Consider the following 14,619-nt stretch of genomic DNA (forward strand, 5'->3'; position numbering starts at 1 on the left):
AGTGCTCCCCTTCCCCCCAGCTCCTGATGTGCGGCCTCGGCGACGTCGACGTCAACGACTGGCGCCAGCACACCATCTACAAGAACGGCTACTGCCCCAACCACCCCGTCATCCAGTGGTTCTGGAAGGTGAGCCCACCTCTGGCTGCTGCTAAAAGTGAGGGTGGCCATCACTTTTCTTCTTGGAGAACCTCTGAGAACGTTGTGCCGGGAGGGAAACGTCCCGTTCCCACCTCTCCTGGGTCAAAGCAAGGGTGGCTCCCACCAGAGCAGCCCAGGGATGGGGGCCTGGACCACATGGAGACCCTCTGTTGTGTCCCAAGGGTTGTCTGGTACAAACAGGGTCTGTGTTTGCCCCCAGGCCGTGCTGCTGATGGACGCCGAGAAGCGGATCCGGCTCCTGCAGTTCGTCACCGGGACGTCTCGAGTGCCTATGAACGGATTTGCTGAACTTTACGGTGAGGCCAGAAATCCAGCCCCCCTTGAGGCCTGTTGATGTCTGACCTTGTTTTCTTTTGCCCTGAAACGAGAGAAATAACCCCATTTCTGGGGCTTTAACTGGGTGGAAAATCCAGCCCGCGACCGACGCCGACGTTTGGCGTTAAAAACAACATTTAGGTGTTTTTTGTAGTGTCCAGCAATTCCTATTTCATGGGGTGTTTTCTTCTTCTCCCCCAGGTTCAAATGGTCCTCAGCTGTTTACAATAGAGCAGTGGGGGAGTCCCGACAAGCTGCCCCGAGCTCACACCTGGTAAGTCACCGCCGCGGCCCCGAGACACCAGGCTCTTGACAAAGCTGAAATCCACCTCAGGGGGGTTCTGTTGCCTTTTTTTCCCCCTTTCCTGAGTGGTTTTTCCTGCTTTTTTTGCCTCGCCCTTGCAGCTTTAACCGCCTGGACTTGCCTCTCTACGACTCGTTCGAGGACCTGCGGGAGAAGCTCCTCATGGCCGTGGAGAACGCCCAGGGCTTCGAAGGGGTGGATTAGCCCCGGGCCCTGGGGCCCTTCCAAGCACATTCTGTTTTTCCCTGGGGGGAAAACCACCCCAGGGACTGTTTGGGGAGCGGCACCCGAGCCCCCCGGGTTGGGGACTGTGCCGACGGATCACATTTCAGCAGGACTTCACTCTATTTATGTCGTGCCTCTGCAAGGCAAAAGCCCTCAATAAATATTTTACATCCTTTCTAATGGCAACGAATGGGATTAATCATTTGGCAGGTGTTTATTTCAGGGGTCTAAAAGCCTTTTTTTGTCGCCTGTGACGTGTCGCGTGCCTCGGGACTGTCAGGGCTGGAGCTGCCGCTGGTTTTGTGACGGATTAAAGGTGACGGATTCGTGCTCGCCCCAAGTGCGGTGACGTGGTGACGGCGCTGCTGGACCGACCGACGGACCCTGCCCGGGGCACCGGGACCGACGGACGGACGGACGGACCCGCCCTCGGGGGAGGAGCGAGGCGGGGGCGGGGCCTCGGGGGCGGGGCCGGCGCAGGTGCGCGAGGCCCAGGTGCGCATGCGCGGGGCACAGGTGCGCGAAGCCGCAGGGCGCATGCGCGGGGCACAGGTGCGAGGGGCGGGGCCGAGGTGATTTAAGGCCCCGTGAGGAGCCGCCGCCGCCATTTTGCAGGTGTTCGGCGGAGGAGGCGGCGGCGGCCGCGCCGGGCTCCCCCGGCTCCCTCGGCCACCCACCCCTACCACTCTCCACCTCTCCTCCCTCCCCTCCTTTCCTTTCCCTGTACCTGCCTCTTCCCTCCTCCTCTCTTCCCCCGAGCCGCTCTCCCCCCACCCCCGCTCCGCGCCCCCTCCGCTCCCCGGCTCCCCTCAGCCCTCCTTCCTCCCTCTCCTCCCACCACCCTTCCCGCTCCCCCTGCCCGGCTCCCTCTCCGCCCTCTCCCTTCTCTCCTGCACACCCCGACCCCCCTGGACCTTTCCTCCTTTCCCTCCCCCGGCCTCCCTCTGCCCTCGCCTCGCCCCGCTCCGCACCCGAACCCCGCAACCCGCTCCGGGCCTGTCCCCCCGCCCCAGCCTTCCTTCCTCCCCTCCTGCCTGCCCGGCCCTTCCCCGCTGCCCAACCCCAACCCCCCTCTCTTCCTCTCTATTGCCCCTCTCTTCCCTCTCAATTCCCCCTCTCACTTCTCCTTCTATTCCCTCTCAATTCTCCCTCGATTTCCCATCTTTTCCCTCTCACTTTTCCCTCTATTCCCTCTCAATTCTCCCTCGATTTCCCATCTTTTCCCTCTCACTTCTCCCTCTGTTCCCTCTCAGTTCTCCTATTCCTTCACAATTCTCCCTCGATTTTTCATCTTTTCCCTCTCAGCTCCCCCTTTGTTCTCTCTCAATTCCCCCTCGATTTCCCATCTTTTCCCTCTAACTTCTTCTATTCCCTCTTAATTCCCTCTCGATTTCCGTCTTCTCCCTCTCAGTTCCCCCTCTATTTCCCATCTTTTCCTCCCCTGTATTCCCCCTCTGTTTCCCCTCCCCGTGTCCCTCGATGTCCCCTGTGTCCCCCCCTGTCCCCCGGGCCGTGTCCCCGCAGCCGCGGGCTTGGGGGCGCCGGTTTGAATAAAGCCGCGCAGGCCGGACCCGGCGCCCCCCCTGGATCCCCCTTTGCACGGGGCCGGGCCCGCTCGGCGGGTCCCCCCCTTCAGTGTCCAAGCACCGCCCGACACCGCCGGGGCTCCGGCCCGTCCCGACATCACACGGGGGGCTCCGCGGGCGGGGGCGGGGGGGCAAAGGCCGCGGCTTCGCTCTCGGCAATGGACGGCAAGAGAGGGCCATGGATTGCCGGGAGCGAAGCCGGGGCCGTTTGGGGCGGGGGGAGGCGGGGGGGCAGGGGGTGGGGGGGAGGAGGGCGGGGGGTGGAGGGTGGGGGACCCCCCTCTGGAGGAGGGTGTCCAGGGGTGGGAGGGGAGCAGGGGGGAGTTCCCCCCTCTTCCTCTCCCACCTCTGGACTCCCTCCTCCGGGGGGCGGTGGGGGGACCCCCCTCCAGAGGAGGAGGTCCCGGGGTGGGAGGGGAGGAGGAGGGGGGAGTTCCCCCCCTCTGACCCCTCCCACCTCGGGACCCCCTTCCCCGGGGGGCGGTCGGGGGACCCCCCTCCAGAGGAGCGGAGTCCCGGGGTGGGAGGGGAGGAGGGGGGAGTTCCCCCCTCCGACCCGTCCCACCTCGGGACTCCCTCCTCCGGGGGGCGGTCGGGGGCGGGGCCCCCTCCGGAGGAGGGGGTCCCGGGGGGGGGGTCGGGGAGGGCCCCCCCCGGAGGGAGGGGTCCTGGGAGGGGGGGGGGGGGTGGGAGGGGAGGGGGGGCAATTCCCCCCCCTCCTCTCCTCCCCTCTCCCCGGGCCCCTTCCTCCGGGGCGGGCTCCCCCTGACCCCCCTTCCCGGGACCCCCTCCTCTGGACAGGGGCCCCGCGGGGGGGGGGGGGGGGTCAGCGGGGGCGTGCGTTGCTTTGGGTTCTGATCACGCCGCAGAGTGTCGTGACCCATCCTGCTTCCCCCCCCCCCAGCGGGGCCCCTGTCCAGAGGAGGGGGTCCCGGGAAGGGGGGGTCAGGGGGCGCCCGCCCCGGAGGGAGGGGCCCGGGGAGAGGGGAGGAGGAGGAGAGGAGGGGGGGAAATTGCCCCCCCCTCCCCTCCACCCCCCCCCCCCTTCCCCGGGCCCCTCCCTCCGGGGGGACCCTCCCCGACCCCCCCCCCCCGGGACCCCCTCCTCCGGAGGGGGCCCCGCCCCCGACCGCCCCCCGGAGGAGGGAGTCCCGAGGTGGGACGGGTCGGAGGGGGGAACTCCCCCCTCGTCCCCTCCCACCCCGGGACCCCCTCCTCTGGAGGGGGGTCCCCCGACCGCCCCCCGGGGAAGGGGGTCCCGAGATGGGAGGGGTCGGAGGGGGGAACTCCCCCCTCCTCCTCCCCTCCCACCCCGGGACCTCCTCCTCTGGAGGGGGGTCCCCCCGACCGCCCCCCGGGGAAGGGAGTCCAGAGGTGGGAGAGGAAGAGGGGGGAACTCCCCCCTGCTCCCCTCCCACCCCGGGACCCCCTCCCCTGGAGGGGGGTCCCGCCACCCCCCGCCCCCCTCCCCTCCCACCCCGGGACCCCTCTCCTCCGGAGGGGGGTCCCCCCGCCCTCCTCCCCCCCACCCCCTGCCCCCCCGCCTCCCCCCGCCCCAAACGGCCCCGGCTTCGCTCCCGGCAATCCATGGCCCTTTCTTGCCGTCCATTGCCGAGAGCGAAGCCGCGGCCTTTGCCCCCCCGCCCCCGCCCGCGGAGCCCCCCGTGTGATGTCGGGACGGGCCGGAGCCCCGGCGGTGTCGGGCGGTGCTTGGACACTGAAGGGGGGGACCCGCCGAGCGGGCCCGGCCCCGTGCAAAGGGGGATCCAGGGGGGGCGCCGGGTCCGGCCTGCGCGGCTTTATTCAAACCGGCGCCCCCAAGCCCGCGGCTGCGGGGACACGGCCCGGGGGACAGGGGGGGACACAGGGGACATCGAGGGACACGGGGAGGGGAAACAGAGGGGGAATACGGGGGGGGAAAAGATGGGAAACAGAGGGGGAATTGAGAGGGAGTAGGAGAACTGAGAGGGGGAACTGAGAGGGAAAAGAAGGAGAACTGAGAGGGAGCAGAAGGAGAAGTGAGAGGGAAAAGATGGGAAATCGAGGGGGAATTGAGAGGGAATAGAAGGAGATCTGAGAGGGAATAGAGGGAGAAATGAGAGGGAAAAGATGGGAAATCGAGGGAGAACTGAGAGGGAATAGAAGGAGAAGTGAGAGGGGGAATTGAGAGGGAAGAGAGGGGGGTTGGGGTTGGGCAGCGGGGAAGGGCCGGGCAGGCAGGAGGGGAGGAAGGAAGGCTGGGGCGGGGGGACAGGCCCGGAGCGGGTTGCGGGGTTCGGGTGCGGAGCGGGGCGAGGCGAGGGCAGAGGGAGGCCGGGGGAGGGGAAGGAGGAAAGGTCCAGGGGGGTCGGGGTGTGCAGGAGAGAAGGGAGAGGGCGGAGAGGGAGCCGGGGCAGGGGGAGCGGGAAGGGTGGTGGGAGGAGAGGGAGGAAGGAGGGCTGAGGGGAGCCGGGGAGCGGAGGGGGCGCGGAGCGGGGGTGGGGGGAGAGCGGCTCGGGGGAAGAGAGGAGGAGGGAAGAGGGAGGTCCGGGGAAGGAAAGGAGGGGAGGAAGGAGAGGTGGAGAGGGGTAGGGGTGGGTGGCCGAGGGAGCCGGGGGAGCCCGGCGCGGCCGCTGCCGCCTCCTCCGCCGAACACCTGCAAAATGGCGCCGGCGGCTCCTCACGGGGCCTTAAATCACCTCGGCCCCGCCCCTCGCACCTGTGCCCCGCGCATGCACTCTGCGGCCTCGCGCACCTGTGCTCCGCGCATGCGCCTTGGTGCCTGGCGCACCTCTGCCCCGCGCATGCGCCTTGCGGCCTCGCGCATCTTCTCTTTAATAAAAATAAAAATTAACAATAATCCTGTCCCCGAAAGCCCTCTTCGAAAAGGGAACAATTCGATGCTTGCCGTCCTCGGGTGCAATTCCTTATTTATTTTATTTTTTAAAAATTTTATTTCTTTTTTTTTATTGTTTTTCATTTTTTCTTTCTTTTTCTTTTATTTTCTTTTTTTATTTTTATTTTATTTTATTTCTTTTCATTTTTTCTTTCTTTTTTTTATTTTATTTCTTTTTATTTTATTTCGTTTTATTTTTCTTTCTTTTTATTCTCTATTTTATTTTATTCTTTTTTATTTTATTTCTTTTCATTTTTTTCTTTCTTTTTCCTTTTTTCTTTTTTTAGTTTTTCTTTATTTATTTTATTTTATTTTATTTCTTTTTATTTTATTTCTTTTTATTTTTCTTTCTTTTTTATTATCTATTTTATTTTATTTTTTTTATTTTATTTCTTTTCATTTTTTCTTTCTTTTTCTGTTCTTTTCTTTTTTCTTTTTTTACTTTAATTTTATTTTTTTTCTTTTAATCTTTTCTTTTTATTTTATTTTCTTTTCTCTTTTATTTTATTTTATTTCATTTCATTTTATTTTATTTCTTTTATTTTATTTTATTTTTTTATTTTATTTTATTTTATTTTATTTTATTTTATTTCTTATTTTATTTTATTTTTTTTATTTTTTTCCTTCTTTTAATTTTTTCTTTCTTTTTATTTAGTTTTGTTTTATATTTCATTTTATCTTTATTTCTTTTTAATTTTTTATTTTTATTTTATTTAATTTTTATTTCTTTTTTTATTTTTCTTTTTTATTTTGCTTTCTTTTTTTTTTATTTTATTTTATTTCTTTTTATTTTATTTTATTTTTTATTTTTGGTTTTATTTCCATTTTTTTTATTTTCATTCCTTTTTTTAATTTTATTTCATTTATTTTATTTTATTTTATTTTATTTTATTTTATTTTATATTTTATTTTATTTTATTTCATTTCATTTATTTTATTTTTTATTTTTGGTTTTATTTCCATTTTTTTTATTTTCATTCCTTTTTTAAATTTTATTTCATTTATTTTATTTTATTTTATTTTATTTTATTTTATTTTATATTTTATTTTATTTTATTTCATTTCATTTATTTTTTTTTATTTTTTATTTTATTTTATTTATTTTATTTTATTTATTTTATTTTATTTTTTTATTTTATTTTATTTCTTTCATTTCACTTCCTCCCATTTCCCTTCATTTTTAATTTCCTTTATTTCCCTTTTTTCCCTCATTCCCAACCCCCAAAATTCCAAGGAATCCCCGCCCTGGCCCCGCCCCTTTTTATCCCGCTAAACATTAACCCGCCGGAACCCGAACCTACTCCCAGATTTCCCCGGATATTCCCGATTTTCCAGCCTCCAACCCCTCATTCCCAAATTCCGGATGAATCCCCAGGTTTGTCACAACCCCCCGGAGCTCAGCCCGAACTTTTCCCGGAAAAAAAACCCCGGGAACGCCGCCGGATCCTTCAAAATCCTTTAATCCCAAATTTTGGGAGAAATCCCAGGGAGGAGAAAATTCCAGAGGGAATTGGGATGGACGGGAGGGGTTTTAGGGAATTTTTTGGGAATTTTTAGGGAATTTTTAGGGAATTTTTAGAGAATTTTGAGGGAATTTTGAGGGAATTTTAAGGGAATTTTGAGGGAACTTTTAGGGAATTTTCAGGGAATTTTTAGGGAATTTTTAGAGAATTTTTAGGGATTTTTTAGGGATTTTTTAGGGAATTTTTAGGGAATTTTGAGGGAATTTTTAGGGAATTTTTAGGGAATTTTTAGGGAATTTTTAGAGAATTTTTAGGGAATTTTTAGAGATTTTTAGGGAATTTTTAGAGAATTTTTAGGGATTTTTTAGGGATTTTTTTGGGAATTTTTAGGGAATTTTTAGAGAATTTTTAGGGAATTTTTAGGGAATTTTTAGGGAATTTTTAGGGAATTTTGAGGGAATTTTTAGGGAATTTTTAGGGAATTTTTAGGGAATTTTTAGGGAATTTTAGGGAATTTTTAGGGACTTTTTAGGGAATTTTTAGGGATTTTTTAGGGATTTTTAAGGGAATTTTCAGGGAATTTTTAGGGAATTTTTAGGGAATTTTTAGGGAATTTTTAGAGAATTTTTAGGGAATTTTTAGGGAATTTTTAGGGAATTTTAGAGAATTTTTAGGGAATTTTTAGGGAATTTTTAGAGAATTTTTAGGGAATTTTTAGAGAATTTTTAGGGAATTTTTAAGGAATTTTTAGGAATTTTTAGGGAATTTTTAGGGAATTTTTAGAGAATTTTAGGAATTTTTAGGGAATTTTTAGAGAATTTTGAGGGAATTTTTAGAGAATTTTTAGGGAATTTTTAGGGAATTTTTAGGAATTTTTAGGGAATTTTTAGGGAATTTTTAGGGAATTTTAGGGAATTTTTAGGGACTTTTTAGGGAATTTTTAGGGATTTTTTAGGGATTTTTTAGGGAATTTTCAGGAATTTTTAGGGAATTTTTAGGAATTTTTAGGGAATTTTAAGGGAATTTTTAGAGAATTTTTAGGGAATTTTGAGGGAATTTTTAGGGAATTTTTAAGGATTTTTTAGGGAATTTTTAGGGAATTTTTAGGGACTTTTTAGGGACTTTTTAGAGAATTTTTAGGGAATTTTTAGGGAATTTTTAGGGAATTTTTAGGGAATTTTTAGGGAATTTTTAGAGAATTTTTAGGGAATTTTTAGAGAATTTTTAGAGAATTTTTAGGGAATTTTTAGAGAATTTTTAGGGAATTTTTAGGAACTTTTTAGGGAATTTTTAGAGAATTTTTAGGGAATTTTGAGGGAATTTTTAGGGAATTTTTAGGGAATTTTTAGGGATTTTCAGGGAATTTTTAGGGATTTTTTAGGGATTTTTTAGAGAATTTTTAGAGAATTTTTAGAGAATTTTTAGGGAATTTTTAGGGAATTTTTAGGGAATATGGGGCTGGAATTCCCAGCGAAGCTGCCCTGGGGATTCCCAGGAATGTTGGGAATTCCAGGGTTTGGAATCTCTGGAGCGACTCCCCAAAAAACCCTGGAAAAATCCTGGAAAAATCCCGGAAAAACCGGATTCCAGGAAGCCAAAAAACCTGGGAATTTCCCCCTGGATCCCTCCCAAAATTCGGGAATAAAAAGCTTGGAATTTTCCCCTGGAATTTTCCCAAAATCCCGCGACATTCCGACTCCTCCCCAGCTTCAAATTCCTTCGGAATTCTTTCCCAGCTTCCCGGGATGGAGGAAGAATTCCAGGAAAATTCCACGGAGCTGCTCCGGGTGCGGCGGGAAAACCAAAAACTCCGGCTCCAGGTAAATTTTGGGAATGTTTTCCCGCTTTTTTTTCCCGAGGAAAGGGTTTGATCCGAGGGTTTTTCCAGCTGGAAGCGTCGCGGGAAGCCGGGATGGGAGCGCTCCGGGAAGTTTCCGGAAACTGGCCGGGATTTTCGGGATGGAGGCGGAAAAGCGGGAAAAGGAGACGGAGGAGCTGCGGGTAAAAAAATCCGGGAAAAATTCCAAGGGTTTGGTCCCAAATCCTGGGATTTTAGGCCCAAATCTTGGGAAGGATCCAGGGGAAAATTCCAAGGGTTTATTCCTGAATTTTGGAAGGATCCAAGGGAAAATTCCCAGGTTTTATTCCTGAATTTTGGGAAGGATCCAGGGGAAAATTCCAAGGGTTTATTCCTGAATTTTGGGAAGGAAATTTGGGATAAATTCCCAAGGATCCAGGGGAAAATTCCCAGGTTTTATTCTGAATTTTGGGAATTATCCAGGAGAAAATTCCAAGGGTTTAGTCCCAAGAATCCTGGGATTTTTATTCCTGAATTTTGGGAAGGATCCAGGGAAAATTCCCAGGTTTTATTCCTGAATTTTGGGAAGGATCCAGGGGAAAATTCCCAGGTTTTATTCCTGAATTTTGGGAAGGATCCAGGGGAAAATTCCCAGGTTTATTCCTGAATTTTGGGAATTATTAATGGGAAAATTCCCAGGTTTTATTCCTGAATTTTGGGAAGAGTATTTGGGATAAATTCCCAAGAATCCAGGGGAAAATTCCCAGGTTTTATTCCGGAATTTTGGGAAGGATCCAGGGGAAAATTCCCAGGTTTTATTCCTGAATTTTGGGAGGGAGATTTGGGATAAATTCCCAAGGATCCAGGGGAAAATTCCAAGATTTTATTCCTGAATTTTGGGAAGGATCCAGTGGGAAAATTCCAAGGGTTTAGTCCCAAGAATCCTGGGATTTTATTCCTGAATTTTGGGAAGGATCCAGGGGAAAATTCCCAGGTTTATTCCCGAATTCTGGGAAGGATCCAGGGGAAAATTCCCACGTTTTATTCCTGAATTTTGGGAAGGATCCAGGGGAAAATTCCCAGGGTTTATTCCTGAATTTTGGGAAGGAGATTTGGGATTTATTCCCAAGAATCCAGGGGAAAATTCCAGGTTTTATTCCCGAATTTTGGGAAGGATCCAGGGGGAAAATTCCCAGAGTTTATTCCCAAATTTTGGGAAGGAAATTTGGGATAAATTCCCAAGGATCCAGGAGAAAATTCCAAGGGTTTATTCCTGAATTTTGGGAAGGATCCAGGGAAAATTCCAAGGGTTTATTCCTGAATTTTGGAAGGAAATTTGGGATTTATTCCAAGGATCCAGGGGAAAATTCCCAGGGTTTATTCCCGAATTTTGGGAATTATCCAGGAGAAAATTCCAAGGGTTTAGTCCCAGAATCCTGGGATTTTATTCCTGAATTTTGGAAGGATCCAGGGAAAATTCCCAGGTTTTATTCCTGAATTTTGGGAAGGATCCAGGGGAAAATTCCAGGATTTATTCCCGAATTTTGGGAAGGATCCAGGGGAAAATTCCCAGGTTTTATTCCCGAATTTTGGGAAGGATCCAGGAGAAAATTCCAAGATTTTATTCCCAAGAATCCTGGGATTTTATTCCCGAATTTGGGAAGGATCCAAGGGAAAATTCCCAGGTTTATTCCAAATTTTGGGAAGGATCCAGGGGAAAATTCCAGGGTTTATTCCCGAATTTTGGGAAGGATCCAGGGAAAATTCCCAGGTTTTATTCCTGAATTTTGGGAAGGATCCAGGGGAAAATTCCCAGGTTTTATTCCTGAATTTGGAGGGAGATTTGGGATAAATTCCAAGGATCCAGGGGAAAATTCCCAGGTTTTATTCCCGAATTTTGGGAAGGATCCAGGGGAAAATTCCCAGGGTTTATTCCCGAATTTTGGGAAGAGTATTTGGGATAAATCCAAGAATCCAGGGGAAAAATTCCCAGGTTTTATTCTGGAATTTTGGGAAGGATCCAGGGGAAAATTCCAAGGTTTTATTCCGGAATTTTGGGAAGGAGATTTGGGATTTATTCCCAAGGATCCAGGGGAAAATTCCAAGGGTTTATTCCTGAATTTTGGGAAGGATCCAGGGAAAATTCCCAGGTTTTATTCCTGAATTTTGGGAATTATTAATGGGAAAATTCCCAGGTTTTATTCCTGAATTTTGGGAAGAGTATTGGGATAAATTCCCAAGAATCCAGGGGAAAATTCCCAGGTTTTATTCCTGAATTTTGGGAAGGATCCAGGGGAAAATTCCAAGGGTTTATTCCTGAATTTTGGGAAGGAAATTTGGGATTTATTCCAAGGATCCAGGGGAAAATTCCAGGGTTTATTCCCGAATTTTGGGAATTATCCAGGAGAAAATTCCAAGGGTTTAGTCCAAGAATCCTGGGATTTTATTCCCGAATTTTGGGAAGGATCCAGGGGAAAATTCCCAGGTTTTATTCCTGAATTTTGGGAAGGATCCAGGGGAAAATTCCCAGGTTTTATTCCTGAATTTTGGGAATTATTAATGGGAAAAATCCCAGGTTTTATTCCTGAATTTTGGGAAGGAGATTTGGATTTATTCCCAAGGATCAGAGGAAAATTCCCAGGTTTTATTCCCGAATTTTGGAAAGGATCCAGGGGAAAATTCCCAGGTTTTATTCCCAAATTTTGGGAAGAATCCAGGGGAAAATTCCCTGGATTTTCGGCTCCCAGACCACAAGCTCCGGCAGGAGGAGAAATCCAGGAAATCCAGGAGAATTCCCGAATCTGGAGGAGAAACTCTGGGAAAAACGGCTCCGGATGGACGAGCTGGAAAAGCGGCTGCGGCGGATGAGGAGGTCGGTCCGGGAATTCCCGGGAATTCCGGGAATTCCAGGGAATTCTGGGATTCCAAGGATTCCAGTCCACGTTGTCGTTCCGCAGGAAAAGCGGAGCCTGAGCCGGGAGAAAAATTCCTTGGAAAAAGCAGCTCCGGGAGGAGAAAATCGGGAATGAAAGGTGAGAAATTCTGGGAATTTTTCCAGAAATCTTGGAATTTTTCCAGGAATTTTCCAGGAATTTTTTAGGAATTTTCCAGGAATTTCTGGATTTTTTCTGGGAATTTTTCCAGGAACTCCTGGAATTTTCCCAGGATTGAAGGCTGAGAAATTCCTGGAATTTTTCCCAGAAATCCTGGAATTTTCCAGGAATTTTCCAGGAATTTTTCCAGGAATTTTTCCAGGAACTCCTGGAATTTTTCCAGGAATGAAGGCTGAGAAATTCCTGGAATTTTTCCCAGAAATTCCTGGAATTTTTCCAGGAATTTTTCCAGGAATTTTTCCAGGAATTTTCCCAGGAATCCTGGAATTTTCCCAGGAATGAAGGCTGAGAAATTCCGGGAATTTTTCCCAGAAATCCTGGAATTTTCCAGGATTGAAGGCTGAGAAATTCCTGGAATTTTTCCCAGAAATCCTGGAATTTTCCCAGGAATTTTCCCAGGAATTTTTCCAGGAACTCCTGAATTTTTCCAGGAATGAAGGCTAAGAAATTCCTGGAATTTTTCCCAGGAATGCCTGGAATTTTTCCAGGAATTTTTCCAGGAATTTTTCCAGGAATTCCTGGAATTTTTCCAGGAATTTTCCCAGGAATTTTTCCAGGAACTCCTGGAATTTTTCCAGGAATGAAGGCTGAGTAATTCCTGGAATTTTTCCCAGAAATCCTGGAATTTTTTCAGGAATTTTCCCAGGAATTTTTCCAGGAACTCCTGGAATTTTTCCAGGAATGAAGCCTGAGAAATTCCTGGAATTTCCCCAGAAATCCTGGAATTTTTCCAGGAATTTTCCAGGAATTTTCTCCAGGAATTTTTCCAGGAACTCCTGGAATTTTTCCAGGATTGAAGGCTGAAAAATTCCTGGAATTTTCCCAGGAATTCCTGAAATTTTTCCAGGAATGAACTCTGAGAAATTCCTGGAATTGTCCAAGAAATCCTGGAATTTTCCCAGGAATTTTCCCAGGAATTTTTCCAGGAACTCCTGGAATTTTTCCAGGATTGAAGGCTGAAAAATTCCTGGAATTTTTCCCAGGAATTCCTGAAATTTTTCCAGGAATGAACTCTGAGAAATTCTGGAATTGTCCCAAGAAATCCTGGAATTTTCCCAGGAATTTTCCCAGGAATTTTTCCAGAACTCCTGGAATTTTCCCAGGATTGAAGGCTGAAAAATTCCTGGAATTTTTCCCAGGAATTCCTGAAATTTTCCAGGAATGAAGGCTGAGAAATTCTGGATTTTTTCCCAGAAATCCTGGAATTTTCCAGGAATTTTCCCAGGAATTTTTCCAGGAACTCCTGGAATTTTCCCAGGAATGAAGGCAGAGAAATTCCTGGAATTTTCCCAGAAATCCTGGAATTTTCCCAGGAATGAAGGCTGAGAAATTCCGGGAATTTTTCCCCGGAATTCTTGGAATTTTTACTGGAATTTTGCTGGAATTTTCCCAGGAATTTCTGGAATTTTTCCAGGAATTTTCCCAGGAATTTTTCCAGGAACTCCTTGAATTTTTCCAGGATTGAAGGCTGAGAAATTCCTGGAATTTTTCCCAGAAATCCTGGAATTTTTCCAGGAATGAAGGCTGAGAAATTCTGGAATTGTTCCAAGAATTCCTGGAATTTTTCCAGGAATTTCTGGAATTTTTCCAGGAATTTTTCCAGGAATTCTTCCAGGAATTTTTCCAGGAACTCCTGGAATTTTCCCAGGATTGAAGGCTGAGAAATTCCTGGAATTTTTCTCAGAAATCCTGGAATTTTCCCAGGAATTTTCCCAGAATTTTTCCAGGAATTTTTCCAGGAATTTTCCCAGGAACTCCTGGAATTTTTCCAGGAATGAAGCCTGAGAAATTCCTGGAATTTTCCCAGAAATTCCTGCAATTTTCCCAGGAATTCCTGGAATCTTTTTCCTGCAGATTCCCGGAATTCCGGCGGGAAATTTCCGACCGGAAGGAGCGGATCCAACATCTCCAGAGGCTGATCCAGGAGCAGCAACATTCCCTGCGGGAATCCATCCGGGAGGTCGGGAATTCCACATTCCCAAAAAAAACCCTTTCCCTGCTTGTTTTCCAAGCTGGAAATTCCCGGTTTTCCCGGATTTTTCTCCCGAAATTCCAGGTGGAAGAGCTGAATTCCCGACTCCGCCTCCAGGAGCGACGGATCGAGGAGCTGTCGGGAAAAGTGGCGGCGCTGGAATTCCGAGTAAAAAGCGGAATTCCCGGCGGAGAAATCCCTGGAATTCCCGCTCTGGGAGTGGCAGGAATTCCAGGATTCCGAACCTTGGAATTCCCAAAAAACTGCCCAAAAATCCCCCCCCAAAATTCCAAAATATCCCCAAAAAATTCCTAAATATCCCCAAAAAACACCCAAAAAATTCTAAAAAAACCGCCCCAAAATTCCCAAAAAACACCCAAAAAATTAAAAAAACCCCTCCCAAAATATCCAAAAAACTCCCAAAATATCCCCCCAAAATTCCCAAAATATCCCCAAAAATTCCCAAAATATCCCCAAAAATCCCAAAAACCCACCTCAAAATTCCCAAAAAACTACCAGAATATCCCCCAAAATTCCAAAATATCCCCCCAAAATTCCAAAAAATCCCCAAAAATTCCCAAAATATCCCCAAAATATCCCCCAAAAATTCCCAAAAAACACCCAAAAAATCCCCAAAAAACACCCAAAAAATTCCAAAAAACCTCCCAAAATATCCCCCCAAAATTCCCAAAATATCCCCCAAAAATTCCCAAAATATCCCCAAAAATCCCCAAAAAACCCACCTCAAAATTCCCAAAAAACTACCAGAATATCCCCCAAAAATTCCCAAAATATCCCCAAAAATTA

General features: G+C 48.0%; 1 protein-coding gene and 2 long non-coding RNA genes across 8 annotated transcripts in view; all 3 read left to right on the plus strand.

Moving 5' to 3' along the window:
- Positions 1 to 1,191, plus strand: part of LOC135406561 (E3 ubiquitin-protein ligase NEDD4-like) — a 36,846-nt gene extending 35,655 nt beyond the window's left edge. For all 6 annotated transcript variants that reach the window (XM_064640878.1, XM_064640879.1, XM_064640874.1 and 3 more), the window contains 4 exons: positions 21 to 128; positions 361 to 457; positions 678 to 750; positions 882 to 1,191. In XM_064640878.1, coding sequence (XP_064496948.1) covers positions 21 to 128; positions 361 to 457; positions 678 to 750; positions 882 to 984 — 381 coding nt within the window. In that variant the 3' untranslated portion in view covers positions 985 to 1,191. The remainder of the gene's footprint in view (positions 1 to 20; positions 129 to 360; positions 458 to 677; positions 751 to 881) is intronic.
- Positions 1,192 to 6,756: 5,565 nt separating this feature from the next.
- On the plus strand, positions 6,757 to 8,925 carry LOC135406883 (uncharacterized). The gene is made up of 3 exons (XR_010426545.1): positions 6,757 to 6,841; positions 8,666 to 8,749; positions 8,818 to 8,925. It is a non-coding gene; the product is annotated as an uncharacterized LOC135406883 (long non-coding RNA).
- Positions 8,926 to 9,007: 82 nt separating this feature from the next.
- Positions 9,008 to 9,588, plus strand: LOC135406884 (uncharacterized). The gene is made up of 3 exons (XR_010426546.1): positions 9,008 to 9,180; positions 9,293 to 9,382; positions 9,495 to 9,588. It is a non-coding gene; the product is annotated as an uncharacterized LOC135406884 (long non-coding RNA).
- Positions 9,589 to 14,619: the final 5,031 nt, after the last annotated feature.

This window comes from Pseudopipra pipra, chromosome Z (assembly GCF_036250125.1).
Source record: "Pseudopipra pipra isolate bDixPip1 chromosome Z, bDixPip1.hap1, whole genome shotgun sequence".
Lineage (NCBI taxonomy): Eukaryota > Metazoa > Chordata > Aves > Passeriformes > Pipridae > Pseudopipra > Pseudopipra pipra.